The 19,837-nt window shown below is 36.2% G+C and overlaps 1 protein-coding gene across 13 annotated transcripts in view; it reads right to left on the bottom strand.

Annotated features, from left to right (window-relative positions):
• Positions 1 to 490: 490 nt before the first annotated feature.
• DIP2 (disco-interacting protein 2) overlaps positions 491 to 19,837 on the bottom strand; it is a 513,412-nt gene continuing 494,065 nt past the window's right edge. For 11 of the 13 annotated variants that reach the window (XM_083135760.1, XM_083135758.1, XM_083135762.1 and 8 more), the window contains 5 exons: positions 18,652 to 18,875; positions 17,155 to 17,349; positions 11,766 to 11,979; positions 4,051 to 4,174; positions 491 to 3,087 (listed from right to left, as the gene is read on the bottom strand). In XM_083135760.1, the coding sequence (XP_082991886.1) occupies positions 2,835 to 3,087; positions 4,051 to 4,174; positions 11,766 to 11,979; positions 17,155 to 17,349; positions 18,652 to 18,875 (1,010 nt within the window). In that variant the 3' untranslated portion in view covers positions 491 to 2,834. The remainder of the gene's footprint in view (positions 3,088 to 4,050; positions 4,175 to 11,765; positions 11,980 to 17,154; positions 17,350 to 18,651; positions 18,876 to 19,837) is intronic. The other 2 variants (XM_083135753.1, XM_083135755.1) reach the window with 1 other exon arrangement.

The following is a 19,837-nucleotide window of genomic DNA, read 5'->3' as shown; positions in this document are numbered from 1 at the left end:
AAGAAATTGCATATTTAGACATTTAATCTTTTAGAAAGTAGGGCATGGAGAATATCCATAAAATACAACAAAATGGCAGAATTTTGCACTCAATTATCAGATATTTATCAATATATCGGATCGGTAAAATAATCGGTAATTTTACCGATAAACCGATATGCCTATATCGGCTGATGCCGAGAGTACCAATTAATCGGTCCCATCCCTACTATTTTGGATTTCTAGATCGTCCCCCTGTTTTGCTTTAAAAATGAATATGCAGGTTGGAAATGTAAAAACCTGGAAACACACATACAATGAAACAGTCATGGTGAGGATAAGGCACAAGTGCCATCCATTAGTACCACTGCTCTTTGCAGACTCGCATGTGATCAAGTTTCCATTCATATTTCATGGCATTCTTTATGAAGCTGTTACATACACATACAACCATAAAGATGGTTAAAGGGTTGAGGGAATTTTCAGACAAAGAAATTAAGAACTCAGCAAATGCAAAATGTACAGTACATTTATTCTAAACATGGGAAAATGCTCACACTATCTTCCTTTCCGGAGATAACAAATATTCACAAAGTCATTGAAGATTTGATATACACAAAAATCCAATGTAATACAGTAAAATTTTATTCTTTTTTTTTTAAATCTTCCTTCCACTATCAAATGTACAACAAGGTAGGGTTTACACAGCTGCAAGTTTCTTCGAAAACATTCCTTCACAGAACCTTCTGAAAACAGAGCCTTTTCTTTCCAATATTAAAAGATACACTGAAAGCCTTCTAACTTATATTTTTTCATTAAAAAGTTTCATAAGTTAATGTGACATCTTACAACAGACGCCTTTGGTTAAAAAATGGCGAATTGAGCACCTGAAGCTTATGCGCAAAATCTCAAAAAGTCTGTGAAAGAATTTTTACTCAGTGCTATATTTACATAAAAAATTGTCTATTGATAAATTTAAAAGACTATTAAAAATAACATAAAATACACTTATAAACATAACATTTACAGTATTTTTTTAGTCCAAGGAACAAAGGGAAAGGGGAATCATACTTGCACACGGATTGCTATCTATAAATATCATCCACATCTGATTTTGCAACTGATAAAAAAGTCATTTTTTAAAACACCACATGAAGTAAGGGATAACATTTTCTTCCATGTTTACAGTATAAAAATTTCAAATATTTAGAAACACGTTTTGAAACAAGTCCAATATCTTCAGAACCTTAATGCCTACACAATTTCTTGTACTATTTTCTCTTTAGTATTATTTTTTAATCAGTCCAAAAATTACTACGGCTAGTGTTTCTTTGCAAAAAACATCATCTGTATGAAATAAATACAAGTTATAAAACATATAAAAAGGTCACAAAAATGCATAATTGCCTTACTCCACATGGTATGTTAGAATTATGCTTGTGCAAAGACCTAAATCCAACAATTACATATGCACCCACTTGTTTGATCGATGAACTGAACAAAAAAAATCTGAACACAGATTTCAGCCTAGCTGCCCAGGCCTACATTGAAGAATGTATTAAATACTTTATGACAAAAGAAGTGATGCCGCTTCATATGAAAAAAAATATGGACCTTGAAATTTTGCTGTAACATAATTAACATGCAGAAAATGCACAACAATATGGTTGTCTAATGAAGCTGGCTGGTCATTACATGAACATAATGGTAGACGTGAAATTAAAAAAAAAAAATGAGCACAGCATTGCAATTCTTGTCCACTACACATATCCACTCTCCTATAATATTATGGTCTCCTCGTACTCCTTGTACTTAGAAATATGAAAGACGTTGGACATTTATATGACATTGAGAACTGTGCAGATTGTGGTGCACAGACAGTGCAGCACTGTTTCTTGCACTGTGGATGGACGTGCAGTCTTCTTCATCCTGGATGTCTGAACAGTGGAGTCAGGTGCTGGGATCTATTTTTGCAACACACTTGGAAAAAAGTCAAGCGGTGTGGTCGGGGAGAAAAAAGTTGGCACAAGCAAATTAATGTATGGTACCCCTACGTAACGTTCGTCTTTTAAAGCTATTGCAGCTAGTAATGACACACTGACTGAATTGAAACAATGTTCTTATTCACCAAAAAACTGCTTGGGCTGTCGTTATGTCCCATTCACAGCCTCCCCAAGCTACTGATTACAAGAAAAATCTGATAAAAACGGCATGCATTGGGAATATAGTATTCAAAAAGTCTAATGCACACATTTTGTTTTATTTTCTTTCAAAAAAAATCTTTAAACTGCTTCCAATTAACAATTACCAGAATCGGAGAGTATGTAGTTTAAACATTAGTCCTACGCCTTTAAAATACTGAGGCTGTGTAGTACATTTAATAAAAGCTTACCTGAATGACTATGCAGGGACTCTTTATTATTATTATTATTATTTTCCTTTCTTATCCGAAAAAGCCTTCTCACTCAAACAACCCTTGGCTAACAGCCTTTGTACATTTCAATGTACAAGCCAGGTGCGTTAGAATTACAATACCATGGAATGGAGTGAAAGGCTTCTGTAGAATTTTCATCCCACACCCAAACCCTTACTGACCATAAAACTGTATTTATTCTTTACAAGAATCCATTCACAGATCACTTACCATGAACAGCTGTCGATGCAAGCTTATAATATATATATATATTTTACTCATAGTAACCTCTGATTGTTTAGCTACATTATAACACACATGCTACGTCCACCAATATTTTTTGCCTGCCTGGCGGCTATCGGCCACAACTGTACGTGACAGCTGGGAATACCACATTTTCTCAGGAGCCAACATGAATCTCCCATGTCCACGCTCCATGTTTTCACATGTTATATGCCACGTAAATTGGATCCAGTTGGTCCGCAAGGAATCCATCCCGGAGATGCATTCGTTGCTTCTCCCCTCGGGAATTTATGGGAACGACACCTGGATCCACCACAACCACAACCCCTACGATGAGGTGATGCTCCTCTAGAACTGTGTTCGTGACTAGCGGGACTAAGTCTAGAGCTTCGTTTTCATTTCCGTCCAATTCCACAACCACAACGAGCAAATTGGTCCATGTGAACACAGCACTGAAACGGATAAACATAACATGTTGTAGTACAGACTGGTAATAACGCGTATCCCTACCTACCAATTATGAAGACTTGTTCTCGATTTAGAAATGTTATCCCTAGCAGGGAATGTGGAATGACAAATACCTCTTCAAAGATGTCTTCTTTTTAAACCAAGTAAACGCTGTGGTCTTAGGGGCAAAATAAGCATTGGGTTTCCAAAGTTGATTTAATGATTGTTTCCTTGTAAGTGAATTTATTAATAATTTTAAGCAAAACTCTGGACATAATTACATGGATTAATTGTAGTGGAGTATTTATCTTCCATTTTAACAATTAAATTGTTATTATAATCTTCAGATGATCAGACAAGGCACTGTCCTACTGTGTATCTACATGCATTGAAATGGAATTTAACAGACAATTTCCATCTTATAATGTACTAGGGATGGGTCATATTCTGGATTGGTATTGGCCAATATAGCCATATCAGTATAAGCAAAATTGCCAATAATTTTACATATCTGGTTTATCTATAGATAGTAATTTACTGCAGTTTCATTTTCGAACAAAGATTTCACACCAAAGTGTTAAATGACAATTGTTTCCTACTACTTTCAGAGTACAAAGCAGAGTGACCAATCAAATGTAGGCTTATACAACATGTGACGTCACTGCAGTGTGAAACACAGCCAGTGGTTGGTGCATTCTTGAGCGACATGTGTCACATGTTGCTTATTCCTTTGGTGTAATATCTTCCTAAGGATGAACCTAGTGCAGGCAGCTCGTTCCACACATTAATTAAGTAGGTGTGTAAACCATTCCAGTTATTCATTGGACATTTACAATTTTATATCGGATCAGCAAATTTTACACTGGTGATATATCCATATGGGCAAAAATTCCACATCAGTTCATTCCATGCACAAGTTCTCAAAAATTACACAAATCAGTTCATCTGGAAACAAACATGACACTTACCACTCTGCTATCTTCTTGTGACATCGCAACACACTATTCTCTATGTCAATTGGATGATATCTCATGCCACGAAGCATTATGGTTTCATCCAGAGCTCCAACCACAAACACTGCATCATGGAGTTCTGTGAAAGGAAATTACAGAGTTAGAATTACAAAAAAATTCCCCACACATCAGAGCAGACAGAATACTAGCACACGCATCACATTCAGGCACTTTGGTTTAGTCAAGTTTTCTACTACATTCAGAGTACAAAGCAACATATCAAGAGCTACATGGAAGAAGAGAAGGTTAGAAATATTTCACTGTTGATAATTTATTATCAGCAGTGGCATAGGCAGGAGGGAGCTCACCCGGCTCAAGCCCCCCCATTTTCAATATATTTTTTTTAAATTTTAAATTATATTCCGTTAATTGTCCGAGGACTATGTCTCATAGTTAAACTGAAATTTGGGCATCGATACATTGCGAGTTGACACTTGGTCATAGCATCCCTGTTTATGGAATGGGTGGAGTGATCCCAGTGCATGGAAGGAAGGTGGGTAGAATTAAGCTGTACTCTTGGAATTCCACGGTCAGCTGGCCTTGGTATTTACTGCATTAACAGAAAATCTTACTACCCAAGGTTACTTCTGGGTTTGGAAAGTTGGGGAAACAGGGAATTGAAGACAAGAGAATGCGGTTAATGTCTGGTCAGTGGAGGTTCTCAACAGATCCATTTTGCCAAGACTGAGACTGGATTTTGTTTTATAACCTTTGGCGAGTCTAAATTCATTTTAAATTTCATTGCATTGTGTGTATTGTATTTTAAAATATGTTTCATATAGGTTCAGGGGCAAATTGTTTAATTATGTTCCCAAAATCCTGGCCATGCCACTGTGTTTCTTAATTTTAGGTGCAAATTTCTGGCTACGCTACTGATTATCAGCGTATTGTTTTGTTGATCTTGATCCTAGAGTTTGCAACAATGATCACATCTCAGGGTTGGGATTCTTTTTTTTGGTTAAAATGCCCTCAAAGCAATGAAATGGATATTTTGAAAGCATACTAGATTGTTGCAGCAAATAACAGGTTGCTTCAAAAATATGATTGGTAAATGCATTCTTAGTTTTCTCTACTGAGATGTGCTTGTGAATCAGATCAAACTTACATAGATGTTTACAGCATCATGGCTGCTCTGTTTTGCCTAAAAAAGCAAGCTGCTGCATGTGCTGATAAAAAGAAGTTTAAACAATATCCTATTGGCTATTTTCACAGGTTAGAATTTTCCTTTTTATAGAGCTCCATCATTGGCTTTAAACACAATAGAATGTCATTTTATTATCTACATTTATCAAAAAATGTTTGCCATTCTTTAATTTTACTTTAGCTTGCAACAAGCGCTCAGTTGTTATGAATAAATCGGTCCAAAAAATATTCTAGAAAACTTCTACTCCAAATCAGATAGTGTATCTGACCAAGTTGCTCATGATTTATTTTGAAGTATTTGTCAAAAGTATTGTTAGCACATCATGCTAGAGGGAAAGATTCCGAAGAACTGGTATTTGTCACTAATATTTACAAATACTGATTTTATCCACATACATCAAACACCTCTCTGCATTCCCCTCAACATTCCCTAAAATTCAGATCGCCCTGGGAAAAGAGCGTTCAAAAATTGTGAAAATATCACAGAATTAAAACTCTAAATAGAGAAAATTTGAAACAAAAATTAAAATTTGACCTCTGATCACATTCTCATTGTGAGCCAGATTAAAATTATTAAAGTATCAGTTGTGGCTGAATGACCCTAACTGGAAAAAAAAATCACTCTGTACTTGTAAATCTGGGCTCCCATGTAGCAAAATGGTTAGCACTCTTCTCTTTCGTGCAAGTGGTCTTGGTTCAATTCCCAGTGCGAGTTCCCAAACCCAAATTTCGGCATTGATCCAGTATTTTGAGAACAACTGGGGAGCTACTTGGAGAGAAGATGTAGGTGGCTGGTCCCGAATGTTGGAAAACAGCGGAGAGGGGAGTTGACGCACTGACCACATGTAATCCAATAAAAAAGCAACTTGGCAGGGCTTGGCCCTGAGCATTATTTCACCACTAAGTTTTTAAAGCTACTTGACACAGGTTCTTTCTCCTTCTTCCATCTTGCCTACTATTACAAAAATTAACCTCGCCACATTAGAAATACTAATATTTCATGCACCAATCATACATTACACACAACATGTCTGCATGTTTACACTTATATCCACACCAATTCCGTTAATCAGCCACTACTTTTAGTATAACTAATCCAGGAATCATTACAAATTAAACAATTTTCAAAACTTCCAAGCCTGTAACTACAAAAACTCAAGTAATGTTCAGCAAAATTTACACTTCAAATTAATCAAATTTGGAAATTGCATTCAACAAACACTTTCTCACTTGTTCTATTGTTGACATTTCAGGAAATCACATGGTGCCTTTTCCTTGTAACCAATATGACTTGCAAAGAATAGCACTGCTTGAAATGCCAAGTGGATGTGGAATGTATTATTTTTATTAATTTAACGTGTAAATGTAACAAACAATATAGACAATTAAGAATTACGAAGTTCATCCAGAAAGAAAGGAACGGTTTTGGTGTAAAACACAAAACATCAAATGATGTGTGCTAAAATTTATGGTACAGAAACTACATACCTTACTCTACATTTCCCATATCCATCAAGTACTTACGAGGGTTATTTTTTAAGTAAGGTCCGTTTTGTAATAGAAACCAAGTAAGTAAATGTTTTTTCAAAAAAACATACAAAAATTTACATACACTTCTCTATTTTTCTACATAATTTCCTTGCCGGATTAAACATTTATCGTAATGAACTACGAGTTTTTGGATACCCTCCTCATAGAACTCTGAGTTGCTAGGCACAAGGTCTGGACTGTATGCGGATGATCGAATATCTCCCAGCCAAAAGATTCGATCAGATCATCATCCGCATACAGTCCAGACCTTCTGCCTAGCACCTACCACCTCTTCCGCAGTCAGAAGACCTTCCTGGGTAGCAAGAATTTAGACACTGATGAAAAGTGAAAACGACCGTGAGTAACTGGCTATCTCACAGGCAGCAGAGTTCTATGAGGAGGGTAACCAAAAACTCGTAGTTCGTTACGATAAATGTTTAAACCAGCACGGAAATTATATAGAGAAATAGAGAAGTGTATGTAAATTCAGAAAATAAACATTTACTTACTTCGTTTTTTTGGAAAACTGACTTTACTTAAAAAATAACCCTCGTATTATAGAATGATACCAGTTTGTTGATACCGTCATTGTACTTGGTTGCCGCCAATGTATTAAACCACCCTGTTTGTTTCGTATGGCAGGACAGAGCCTTTAACAGTAGGCCTCAGCATTTATTGTTGCTCCCCGAGGCATAAAATCAATTAATAAGATGCCTTTACTATCCCAAAAGACAGCTGCCAGAACCTTTAGCATGCTGTGTTTGCTTGGCCTTTCTTGGCTTGGAAGGTGATCCAGTATAATGCCAGTCCATTGACTGGTGCTTGGTTTCAGGTGTTCAATAGGCAACCCATGTCTCATCGCCTGTCACAATCGAGAAATTTTTGGAGAGCACATGGTTGGAAAACTCAAAGATACTGTCACTACATGGTTGAATACATTGGCGGCAACACCATAATCTTTTTGCGCACATCATTTGTCGTTTGATTTACACCAAAACATTCCTTTTTTTCTGGATGACCCTCGTATTATTTAGTAAAGTTCAAGAAGGGTGTTCCACTTAACCTACAGTATTCTTGCCTTTGGTACACTGGTAGGGAACCATATTTTGAGTTCTGAATATAAGGGCTAATTTGTCTTCCTCTTGATGTACATTTCAATGTGAATGACAAGGCCATAACTATTTTGACAAATAAATGTTTATTTGTCAAAATAGTAGTAGCCTTATTATTCACATTGAGAGATATGAACAGGTTTCATTAACATAAATACTATGACGGTTGTGGAACTGGATCGACCAGGGAGATCAGCATTTGATTTTAATGGAAGCAACCAAGATTACAAGGCTTTTATGAATACAGTATTATAAAATTAGATCTGCAGTTTTACTGGCATTATAATGTAAATGTTGAACTTGTTCTTTTGTTTACTGCTTCAGGCATATGCTTTATTACTATTTTATTGTGATGAGTGCAGTGTTGTCAAACACTTTTTATGAACTTGAACCTGTGATAACATTTTGACAAGTCTTACTACGGACCTTATTTTTGATATCTTGTAACTGTTACTTCATATTTTTAACCTTACAATCATATGTCTGTTGTGATATGGTAGACAATAAGCAAGAACTGTTGTATGAATTTGTGGATATGTCTTCAGTTGAGAACATATTAATACCTGCTGCAATATATTTGAAATTCGAAGCTCATTTTTTTCCCCCTTTTGAACACAGATGCAAAACAGGCAAATTTAGACTAGAACCAATAGTACACATTGACTCATCAAACTTATAACAAAAAGTAGTTTCCAACAATGAAATGCTTGTTTTGTGCAACTGGCAACAGCAAGCAGATATTGAATGAACAAAGTGTAGTTTCAGGCTAAATAATAAGCCATTATGCAAAACTCAGAAATCTGGTACCACTTTAGTAGAAAGGATACAGTTTTGCACACAATCAGAACTTACTCAATCTGGCAAAAGGAGTAACATGAACACAGATGAAATACCTAAAAATTACAGGATGGGAAATGCTAGATATTGTTTTCGAAACTCGGGAATTAATAAATACTATATTGTAGGGATGGGACCGATTAATCGGTACTCTATCGGTATCAGCCGATATAGGAATATCGGTGTATCGGTTTATCGGTAAAATTACCGATTATTTTACCGATCCGATATATTGATAAATATCTTATAATTTAGTGCAAAATTCTGCCATTTTGTTGTAATTTTTATGGATAATCTCCATGCCCTTTTTTCTAAAAAAGTAAATGTGTAAATATTTAACTTATTTTGCACTGCAGTCACCTTGAAACACACATTTATTAAGGAGATCAATGATCATTTCAGGTTCTTCAAAGACCATTTCTAATTTTATATCGGATCGGTAGAATATCGGTTATCGGTATCGGCAAATTTTATATTGGTACTTTATCGGTATCGGCCAAAATTTCATATTGGCCCATCCCTACTATATTGCATTACAGTTACATCACTTCTTTAGTACATTATTGTTTCGCCAACACAATTCTCTCACTATTCTAATAATTTGGTGATCTTGTGCTTGTGGGTAAAATAGAATGTTACCTCCAAAACCACCTCGATGCAGCAATGAGCGCTTGAAGAACTAGGCCATGGGTGGGAAGGAAGTGAAGGATGGGACATACATGAATCAGCACCACATGTTGCAAAATAAGAGAGGACTAGCGGGGAAGTGTTATATGCAGTGTAAATCAGTGCGATGTCTATGCCTTGATGCAAGGGGGGGGGGGGATTTGTAGGGGAAGAACACAACATAGAGATCTTAAGAGCAACATATATTGTATGTGTAAAAGGTGCAACCTATCTCTTTCCATTTTGCTTTTTCTAGAAAATATATGAATGTGTTAACACTGCACTAAGGATAAGCACTAAGCATTGACTACAAAACGAAAGCAAAACTTCTGCATATGTACAACATGGACAAGTGTAAGACTAAAGAGGACATGAAAATATCTGCAGAATATTTGAAATATCAGAAGAAATTATGAATCACAGTCTACCTAGTATTTTCATTTTAAAAATTTCAAATTTTCAATTCTACTTTCACATTGTTTTCATTTCCGTAGTTTCTTCTTGTTCTTGCATGAAAAACAGGTGTCTTAAATGCTGCACAACCCACATACCTTTGGTTTACAACATATCCGAGTTTATTTACACAATCTAACATGTAATTACAGGCTTTAAATTTGCTATCTTTCTTATCTGTTCCTTGATTATTCTTTTACAAGCATTCATAAAAGCCTATATATGAAATATGCATACGTACAATGCAATAACTTGCACCTTTTGTATTATATTGCATTTTATGTTGTTCATATCAAACTAAGAAACAATTCATGGCAGTACAAACATGCATTTCTGAGAGAGACATTTTGCATTACACTTTAATATGAAACAAGCTACTGTAATAGCCACAGTGTTGCAATCAATGCAAGACAAAGATTCGTGGTAAAAAGAGTCAAATGAAATTGCTGGCCATATTTCATGAAAATGCAATTGCTCTTTTGAGTAGAGTGGACTTGCTTTTTTTTTTCTTCTCTATATCAATTGTTGGTTGTTTCACATCACTTTTTCTGCCTCTTCAGGTAAACGACAACAATCAGGATGAACTGATGAATACGTGCAAAACACAAAATCCATGATTTACGTACAGTTTGAACCAAGACCCCATAGCTATGTAGTGCACTATGCCAAGCACTACACCACAGAGGCTGGCAGAGGAAATTATAAAATTGAAATTCAATGATAAATTGTGCCTCAAGAAGGTTTGTTGGAAGGAACTGTGAATATATATGCTGGTGTTATCTAGTCAACTCACTAACAATCTAAATTCTAACATCTCTACAAATTGCACTTGTTTGTTTCTCTCATGTAAACTGTAATATCTGTTACAACTGTACATTAAGGACTTTGTTCTCAGAGAACACTCAATTTGAGAAATTATATTTAATAGGTATGCTGTTAAAAAGCAGTTTTATAGACACTATCATTGAGCTTGTTTGAACATGAAGATATTGAAATAACCCAAAGTATCACTGATGAACTTGTCCAACATTAAACACAATCTTGCTTGGAAAAATCTAATGGGATTAAGAATTGTACAGAACATTCAAAACATCTCAATGGTGCCCAATGTTCAATTCATATACAAAAACAAAACTCTTTTTCTGAATACTCTTATTAATTTCGGTGGCATCATCTTGGGGAAGAGGAATTAATACAATCTTCACAAAACCCAGTGAGTATGTCATCTCTGTACATTAATTTGCTGCCATGTCTCAAAAACCAGATTTATTTGCCTAATACCAGGGACAAATAGGAAAACTGACTTATTAGGCATAACTATATTAATAAATTACTAAGTGTGAAAACAGGAGGCTATCTGAACCCATCTCAAACCAAACAGTTATGCCAGTCAAACCGATATCTTTCACAAAACAAAAACTGTGTTAGTCTTTTCCTGGATTATGAAACAGTTAACAGTAGGGCTGAGCCAATACTGATGCTGATACTCTCACCGATTCCCTCCAATACCAATACTTGAAAATTACGTATTCCACTTTAATTATATACATCAATTTACCAAGATTTTTACTTTAAAATATTCAAAAATCACATACGAATATTAAATTACATGTTATGTTATCACAAAATTCAGTTTTATCACACAAAATTGGTGGAAAAAAAAAACCTTTGAATTTTACATAATTGCCAGGATAACGAGACTCTGCGAAAATGTCGCATGGCATTTTCTGAATGCCAGAAAAGTATCAGCCAGCATCGGCAAATAAAATCAACAGATACTTTCTGATACCAATACATCGGCATCGGTATCGGCTCAGCCCTAGTCAACAGTAAATAATAAACAAAGAACACAAACAAAAACAATGCCTGCATGCACATGCATTTACACTAAGCATACAAATAAGGTAGAAGCTTAGATTGCTGCTGCACCTGAGGTCTCTTGCTGGGCTGTTTCTGTGGATTCCTCACCTCCGTCCGATTGCACACATTCGGTTCGCCTGAGGAATCCCAGGTAACCCGTGCGGGCATACACTTCTCCTGTGTTGCCTGTGACTAGTCTTGCATTGAAGTGATCAGCGTAATCACTTTCGTCACCGTAAATGGTGAAGTACCCACTGGCATTGTGCGTTGATTGCACCCAGATCTGTGGAGACAAAAAATAAGTTTATTGACTACACTAGTAGGAGTGAATTTCGTTCACTTCACTAAAAAGTCCCTACTACAACAATATTTCCTCTTTAAGGACCTAGTCACTTGAAATATGAAAAGGAAAAGGTATTATTGTATGGAATATTTTCTGTGTTACTCTCAATAAAATGCCAAGAATTTCTATAATAGAGTAGTTACTACAATGATTATTTTGTGCAACAGAAATTGCTTCAAGGATAAAGCAATAATCTCATTACAAGACTCTTGTTGATTATGTTTGGCAGCAAACGATACTGAAAATTTTAATATTATTTATATATAATCTTAGTATATACAGCACAGAAATTAAAACAAAATGTGTCCAATGTTTCATATACATTATCATTAACATTATTTCTAGTTTTTAATACATGTATTCCTCCTTTGACATCTTCATTAATCTTATTTTTCATTCTTGCATTTGTATATCTTTATTATTAATGAGTACTCACAGTTCAAAGAAGGCAAAATATATATAAAAAAGGAACTTTTCATCTAAAAGACACAACATTACTGAATAGATGTACTGGCAACAACATAATTATTTGACATGTCCACTTCCTGTCCACTCAAGACTACCAGTTTGCCACAAGAACCTTCTGTTTAGTTAACCCTTCAATCCCTGATGACATAAACAATATATTTTTTTGAAATGGAAACATTTTGTTTCAATTTGTGTTATTGAAAAAGAATGGTACAAAAGTAAAGTTAATTTATTTTTAAGTGAAAAGAGATACAAAAGCAATTCTAGTGGGAAAGAAGAAAGGAAGGTTGTAAATTTACCTGGGCAATTACAAATGTTGGATATGAGCACCCTGGATAACATGGCAGATGTCAAAACGATAATCCATTTCTTGCCAGACGCGTTCCAACATATCCTCGGTTATCAGCTCCACTCCATGAGAGAAGCACTGGTTTAAATTATCCATGCCCTGTGGCAATGGAGGAACGTACACAGTGTCTTTCATAAACCCCCATAAAAATAAGTCGCATGGAGTAAGATCTGGGGATCGTGGAGGCCAGGTCAGCATTTCCAAATCTTGATTCACAGTACGGCCAATCCAACGACCTGGTCTGGTGGCATTGAGGTACGCACGAACAATGTTGTGGAAGTGGGGAGGAGCACCATCCTGTTGAAAGATGGAATTTGGAATACCTTCCTCCAGTTGTGGCATGAGCCATTCTGATAACATGTCCAGGTAGGTCTGGCCAGTAACAGTGGCTTCGGCAAAAAAGAGAGGTCCATACACTTTCCGTCTGCTTATTGCACAAAACACATTCACTTTTGGTGAGTCTCTTTCCTGCTGCACTATTGTATGAGGGTGTTCTGTACCCCAGATCCTAATGTTATGGTGATTCACTTTCCCGCGAACATGAAATGTCGATCCATCACTAAACACTAACCTGTCAGTGAATCCATCCTCTTCTTCGAACAGATTCTGCATTTCAATGCAGAAGGTCTGGCATTTGGCATATCTGCATTTTTCAGCACCTGCATGAGTTGCAATTTGTATGGTTTAAAGCAGCGGTTCTTCAACTGTGGTCCACGGACCCCTGGGGGTCCACGTGTCCCTCTCAGAGGGTCCGCAAAACCCTCTGTGTTCCACAAAGGTTCGGAAAAATACTAAGACAAGAGCATTTACTCTTTAATGCTAAGAATGGATTATAAGAGAACGAAAATTATACAAATTTACGGTGTATATGTACTGAGGTAAAATAAATTTAAGTAGATAAGTCGAAAACGTAGACATGACTAAGCATCGCCAGTGCCCCCACAGCAACAGCATGCATGTTTTGGCAGAGAATTGCCTGGGATGGTGTTTGTGAGGGGGACGCATGATTGTTTGGCTCGGTTTTGCTTCGCGTTTGGTATGAACATCTCAAAGGTGTTTAGGAGGACTTACTCTTCATCTCCTATTTGACGCACACTACAGCTGAAGAAGTATTTGCCAGCTTAAACACATTTATAATATCTCATAATATGGACTGGTTGAAATGCGTTGGAGTTAACACAGATAGAGCACGAGCAATGTCGGGAAGGCTTACTGGACTTGCAGCACGAATAAAAGAAATCGCCCCGTCGGCAACACAGTGCTGCTTACACAGGGATGCACTACTGGCCAAGAAAATACCAGAAGAGTTTCAACAGACGTTAAATGAATGTGAAAATTGTAAATTTCATCAAAAGCTAGTCACTGAAATCAAGACTTTTTGAGCAGCTCTGCAAAAAAATGGACAGTGAATATCATCAACTTTTGCACTGTGAAGTTTGCTGGCTGTCACGAGGTAAAGTTTTGTCTCGATTCTGGGAATTGAGAGACGAAATAAGAATAATTAGCATACTTATCAGATATCTTCATCCATTTAAATAATCTGAACTTAAGTCTTCAAGGAGGAAAAGTAACCATCTTTTTAGTTGAAGACAAGATCGAAGCAATGATCAAAAAGTTGGAGCTGTGGCATCAGCGTCTACTGAATGGAAAATATGAGGAGACCTTTCCAAACTTCTCACATTTTCTTCCTTGCATGGAAGAAGAGTTGTCAGAGAACGACAAGTCACTCTTCTCACAACATTTGAAACAGTTGCAGCAGAGAATATTCAGAGAATATTTTCCTGTGCCTGATGCAAGCAAAAATTGGATCAGGGATCCATTTTCAGTTAGCGTGCATGAAGTAGAAGAGCTTACAGAAGCAGAAGACCAACTCATGGAGGTAACAACGGATGGTGCTCTAAAAATGCAGTTAAAAGAAAAGACACTTGCAAACTTTTGGGCTTGCTTACAGGATGATTTTACCTGGACTACCAAAGAAGGCCATGAAAGCATTAATGCCTTTCGTAACAACCTACTTATGTGAAAAATCATTCGCTGCTCTCATCTATCTTAGAAACAAGTACAGAAACCGTTTGGAAAATGTAGAATCAGAACTTTGGATTCAGATTTCTACCATTAAGCCCGATATATCACAACTTGTCAGTGAAATCCAGCATCATCTCTCTCACACGAAATAAGATTAAGAACTAGTGTTGTGTCATCTCTTGTTAGTATTCATTATTAATACAAAAATTTTATTTTATATACTTTTGATTAATTGAATGTAATTGCTACAATTAACATTACAATACCAGGTGGGCTGAAAAGTTCGTAGGCTGACTCATAAATGGCGTTACTAGAATTAAATCCATGTGATTTTTACTTAGTACTAACCTTCAAAAGATACGTGTATAAATTTCACAGCTGCCGGATAATTAGTTCGTGAGATATAGCATTGTGAGTGAAGCAGCTTTTGTTATTGTGAAAAAATGGATAAAAAAGAATTTCGTGTGTTTAATAAAGCATTGCTTTTTGGCGAAAAAAAAAAATACTGTTGAAGCCAAGGCTTGGCTTGATAAACATTATTCGGACTCTGCACCAGGAAAATCAACCGTTGAGAAGTGGTTTGCTAAATTTAAACGAGGCGAAATGAGCATCGAAGACGATGCACGCAGTGGACGCCCCAAAGAGGCTTTTACCGACGAAAACATCAAAAAAGTCCACAAAATAATTTTAAATGATCGTAAAGTGAAGTTGATCGAGATAGCTGAGACTTTACATAGCGTTGTTGGAGCGTTTAAAGGATGAAATCACGAAAAAACGGCCCCATTTGAAGAAGAAAAAAGTGCTGTTTCATCAAGACAATGCACCGTGTCACAAATCAATGAAACGATGGCAAAATTATATGAATTAGACTACGAATTGCTTCCCCATCCACCATATTCTCCAGATCTGGCCCCCAGTGACTTTTTCCTGTTTGCAGACCTTAAAAGAATGCTCGCTGGAAAGAAATTTAGCACTGATGAAGAGGCAATCGCCGAGACTGAGGCCTATTTTGAGGCTAAAGAGAAATCGTACTATAAAAATGGCATCGAAAAATTGTATGACCGCTATAATCGTTGTATCGCCCTCGAAGGCAACTATATTGAATAATAAAATCGAATTTTGTCAAAAAAATATTTTTTACTATGTTAGCCTACGAACTTTTCAGCCCACCTGTTAAAATGCAAACAAAAATAAAATGTGTGCGTTCATTTAATTTTTCCTTTCTTAAATGGTGGAACTCAGTGATGAAATACTAGAAATAAATATGTATGATGCAAATTCCGGGCTTTAAACTTTGAGTTAATTCTTGGGGGTCCACGAGGGTGAGTGATCTCTGAAGGGGGTCCGTGGTCTAGGGAAGTTCAAGAACCGCTGGTTTAAAGCATAGACGCTTTCTTAGAATATGCCATACAGTGGGTTGTGGCACATTAAGTTCTTTACTTGCTTGGTTTGTCGATTTTCTGGGACTCGGCACGAATCCTATCCACTGTCTCCCTCGACATTCCTGGTTGACCGGGAATTTTTCTACTGCACAGACATCCAGTTGATTCAAACTTCTGCACCCAGCTTGTAATGCAGTGTCTATGTGGTGGTAGTTTCTTGAATTTTGCACGAAAGTGTCTCTGAACTGTAACAACTGGCCCTGTTCGTGCAAATTCCATTATGCAAAATGCTTGCTCTACCTTCATTGTTGCCATTTGAGCTATCAAGTAGCACCTCTAGCTGATTTTACGTCAACTACAACCACAGGCTATAAATTTACAACCTTCCTTTCTTCTTTCCCATCAGAATTGCTTTTGTATCGCTTTTCACTTAAAAATAAACTAACCTTACTTTTGTACCATTCTTTTTGATTAACACTGAACATCAAGATTATATATGTATAATAAATAATCCTACTGACAGTGTATTCTGTGTCATAATGCATTTTAAATGCTAATAATACTTAAATTTTATAAAAACAATGTACAATAGAATTCACCTCATAACTTCATTTGATCAAAATTTGAATTTAAAAAGTGTTGCCATTGGGCAAAAAATAAAAAAAACTTGCTCATAAATATTCAGAATTTTACATTTTCGCTTTAAAATATTTCTAGCCATGGACCACTACAAAATTTAAATTGAGGGTTCTAATGTAAAAGGATAGTAATTTGTACCTAACCTGTACTGTCTAGTTTTTACTTAAAAACTACAAAAATTGTAAATATCACATTTATTAGTAGTTCTAAAATTTTTGCACTGAAAAGATTAGAGACTAGCAATGAGGTTACCTCTCCCAAATGCGAATCGCCACACTGCCCTTTGGTTTCTGGGTTGGCTATGATGACCTTGACGCCAGGAAGAAGCTTGCCAGATTCCATGACACACAATGAATGAGGACTTCCTCTCTCCACCAACGATACCCTGTCATTTCGCAGTGCTCGAAGGTCAACATACACAGTGGATGGCTCAGGACTTGAGGCACCCTACGTCATACAAAGAAAGGTTTTCATGACATTTGACATGGAAGAAAAATAATATTTTTTCTCTTGGTTAACTCTCAACTAGATGCATATTATAATGTATCACGTAGCTATTAATTATACTTTGGACTATCTCATGTACAAAAATTAAATTTGCAGCTTTTAATAAATGTCCTCTCCTTCATACTATCACACAATTCTAAATGTTCCTCTCACTCATACTATCAAACAATTCTAAATGTTTTCCTCACTCATACTATCAAACAATTCTAAATGTTTGTCTCCCTCATACTACCAAACAATTCTAAATGTTCCTCTTCCTAAAACTATCATACAATTCTAAATGTTTGTGTTCCTCATACTATCAAACAATTCTAAATGTTCCTCTTCTTCATGCAATTCTAAATGTTTGTCTCCCCATACTAGCATACAATTCTAAATGTACCCCTCACTCATACTATCAAACAATTCTAAATGTTTCTCTCCCCCTACTATTGTACAATTCTAAATTTCCTCTTCCACAAACTATCATGCAATTCTAAATGTTTCTCTCTCTCATACTATCAATAATTCTAGTAATTAATTTGCAATATTAACAACAGTATGTGCCACATCCAGGATGATGTGATGTAGTCTTATTCTTTCCTTCATTACATTTTTCTAACTTATGTTTGTACACAAATCTATTAGAGAGATTTAGAAATTTCTACATAACCGTGATGTTCCAGTTTGTAGAGTGTGTGACTGTCATGCAAGAAAACTAGGTTCAATTCCCAGGGAGGGTCAAATGGGAATTTTTCCTGCAATGTCCCTGTATAAAGCAGCTCTGGGGCTTGCCCAGCCTCTAATCAATGGGCAAAAGGGAGCAAAAGTGGCTAGAGTGTGGCGCTGATCACATCTCCAATATGGCCAAGATCTAGAATGTGAGGAACCTGTACGTCCACAACTCCTATGTGCCTTCATGCCATCGCAAAATGCACAGCAGATAGCTTACCTTTTTATAGACATTTCTGTATTCTATCATTCTCACATGAATCTAATGTATTTTGTCTTCTACAAAGCTATCTTTTGGCAACAAACTTTGATTTCTAGATTTCAGCACATCCCTTAGGCCAGTGTCCATGCTTAAATTTTCTCCCCATAGCATGTCGTGACACACACAAACATTAGAAATCATTGCCTCTGACTTACCATTCCTCAGATCAAAGCATAACAAAATTGCCTCCCTACATCCTGCTTTATTACCACATCCGGCAGAAATTTCTACTGAGACAAATATTAGTATTATTATTATTAGTAGTTTACCTGTAGACAAATGGCAACATTCACTCGACAACCGAAACTTGTCGAGACAGCTCTAGGACTAAGACCGAGGGCAGAGAAAAGTTTAGAGAAGCCATTGGTGAGAGCAATGCGGGGCCTTTCCTCGGCAACCACCACACACGTTCGTACACACCCCAGGTTCACTCCCCTCTGCTTCAGTTGGGTTACGGAGGATCCAAGTCCCTTTGTACACAGCTCCATCACACCTGCAAGAGAACATCTCATTGTAATTATGGTTATTCCTGGTGAGGGAAATGATTGGGCCATTAATGAACATTATAAATTTTATCACCAAGATTGTCTGAAAACCTGTTGTGGGTGTATTTCACCATAGGCGTTGACTTCAGGCATAAATACCAGGGCTGAGTCATTACCACTTTGAAACGATACCCTTACCAACTCCCACTGACACAAATACTGACGCTTGAAGATTATAATAATAGAAAGTAGTTCAAAATATTTATTAATATTAGTGTGTGAATATTCCACTCCAATTAAATGAACAAATAAATTTACGAGAGTTTTAGATTCAAAATATTCAACAATTACATCAGAATATGAAAATACCTGGAATGTAATCACAAAATATAGTGTTTCAATAAAAATGGTGAGAAATTAATGAAAACTTCAAATTTTGCATAATATTCAGGATAATTAGAGTCTTATAAAAGTGTCTTGCAGTTCTTTTGAAGGCCTCACAAAGGCCTACAAAAATGCCAAAATGTATTGCACGGTATCAGCTCAGCCCTAATTAACACTATACAAAATACATACCTATTTCAGCTGAATGAACCTCTAGTTATCTATTTTTCTAGTTTGTTCCATAAACTGCATTCTTACCCATGTAAGACTTTTAGCATATCACGAATATGGCAATCTTGCATAGTACAACAACAATTACAAAAGTTTCATAAAATTATTCACTCTATATATAAGTTTGTCAATCATAACTCCCTCCTAAAATAATTATATGAATTATGAAAAACTAAATATGCTGACCAAGGCAGTAATTTATTTTATTAAAAACATAAACTAAAACGTAACGTTTCAACCTTCTAGCAAGGTCTTCATCAGACTCTGTATCAAGTACAAAAGTCTTGTTACATCAATATACAGATGAAGGTTTGGGTAGTATTCATGGAACTGGTGCTACTGATGTAACAAACAA

This window comes from Lepisma saccharinum, chromosome 14 (assembly GCF_977018435.1).
Source record: "Lepisma saccharinum chromosome 14, izLepSacc3.1, whole genome shotgun sequence".
Lineage (NCBI taxonomy): Eukaryota > Metazoa > Arthropoda > Insecta > Zygentoma > Lepismatidae > Lepisma > Lepisma saccharinum.
This window is presented reverse-complemented; position numbering and strand designations above follow the sequence as displayed.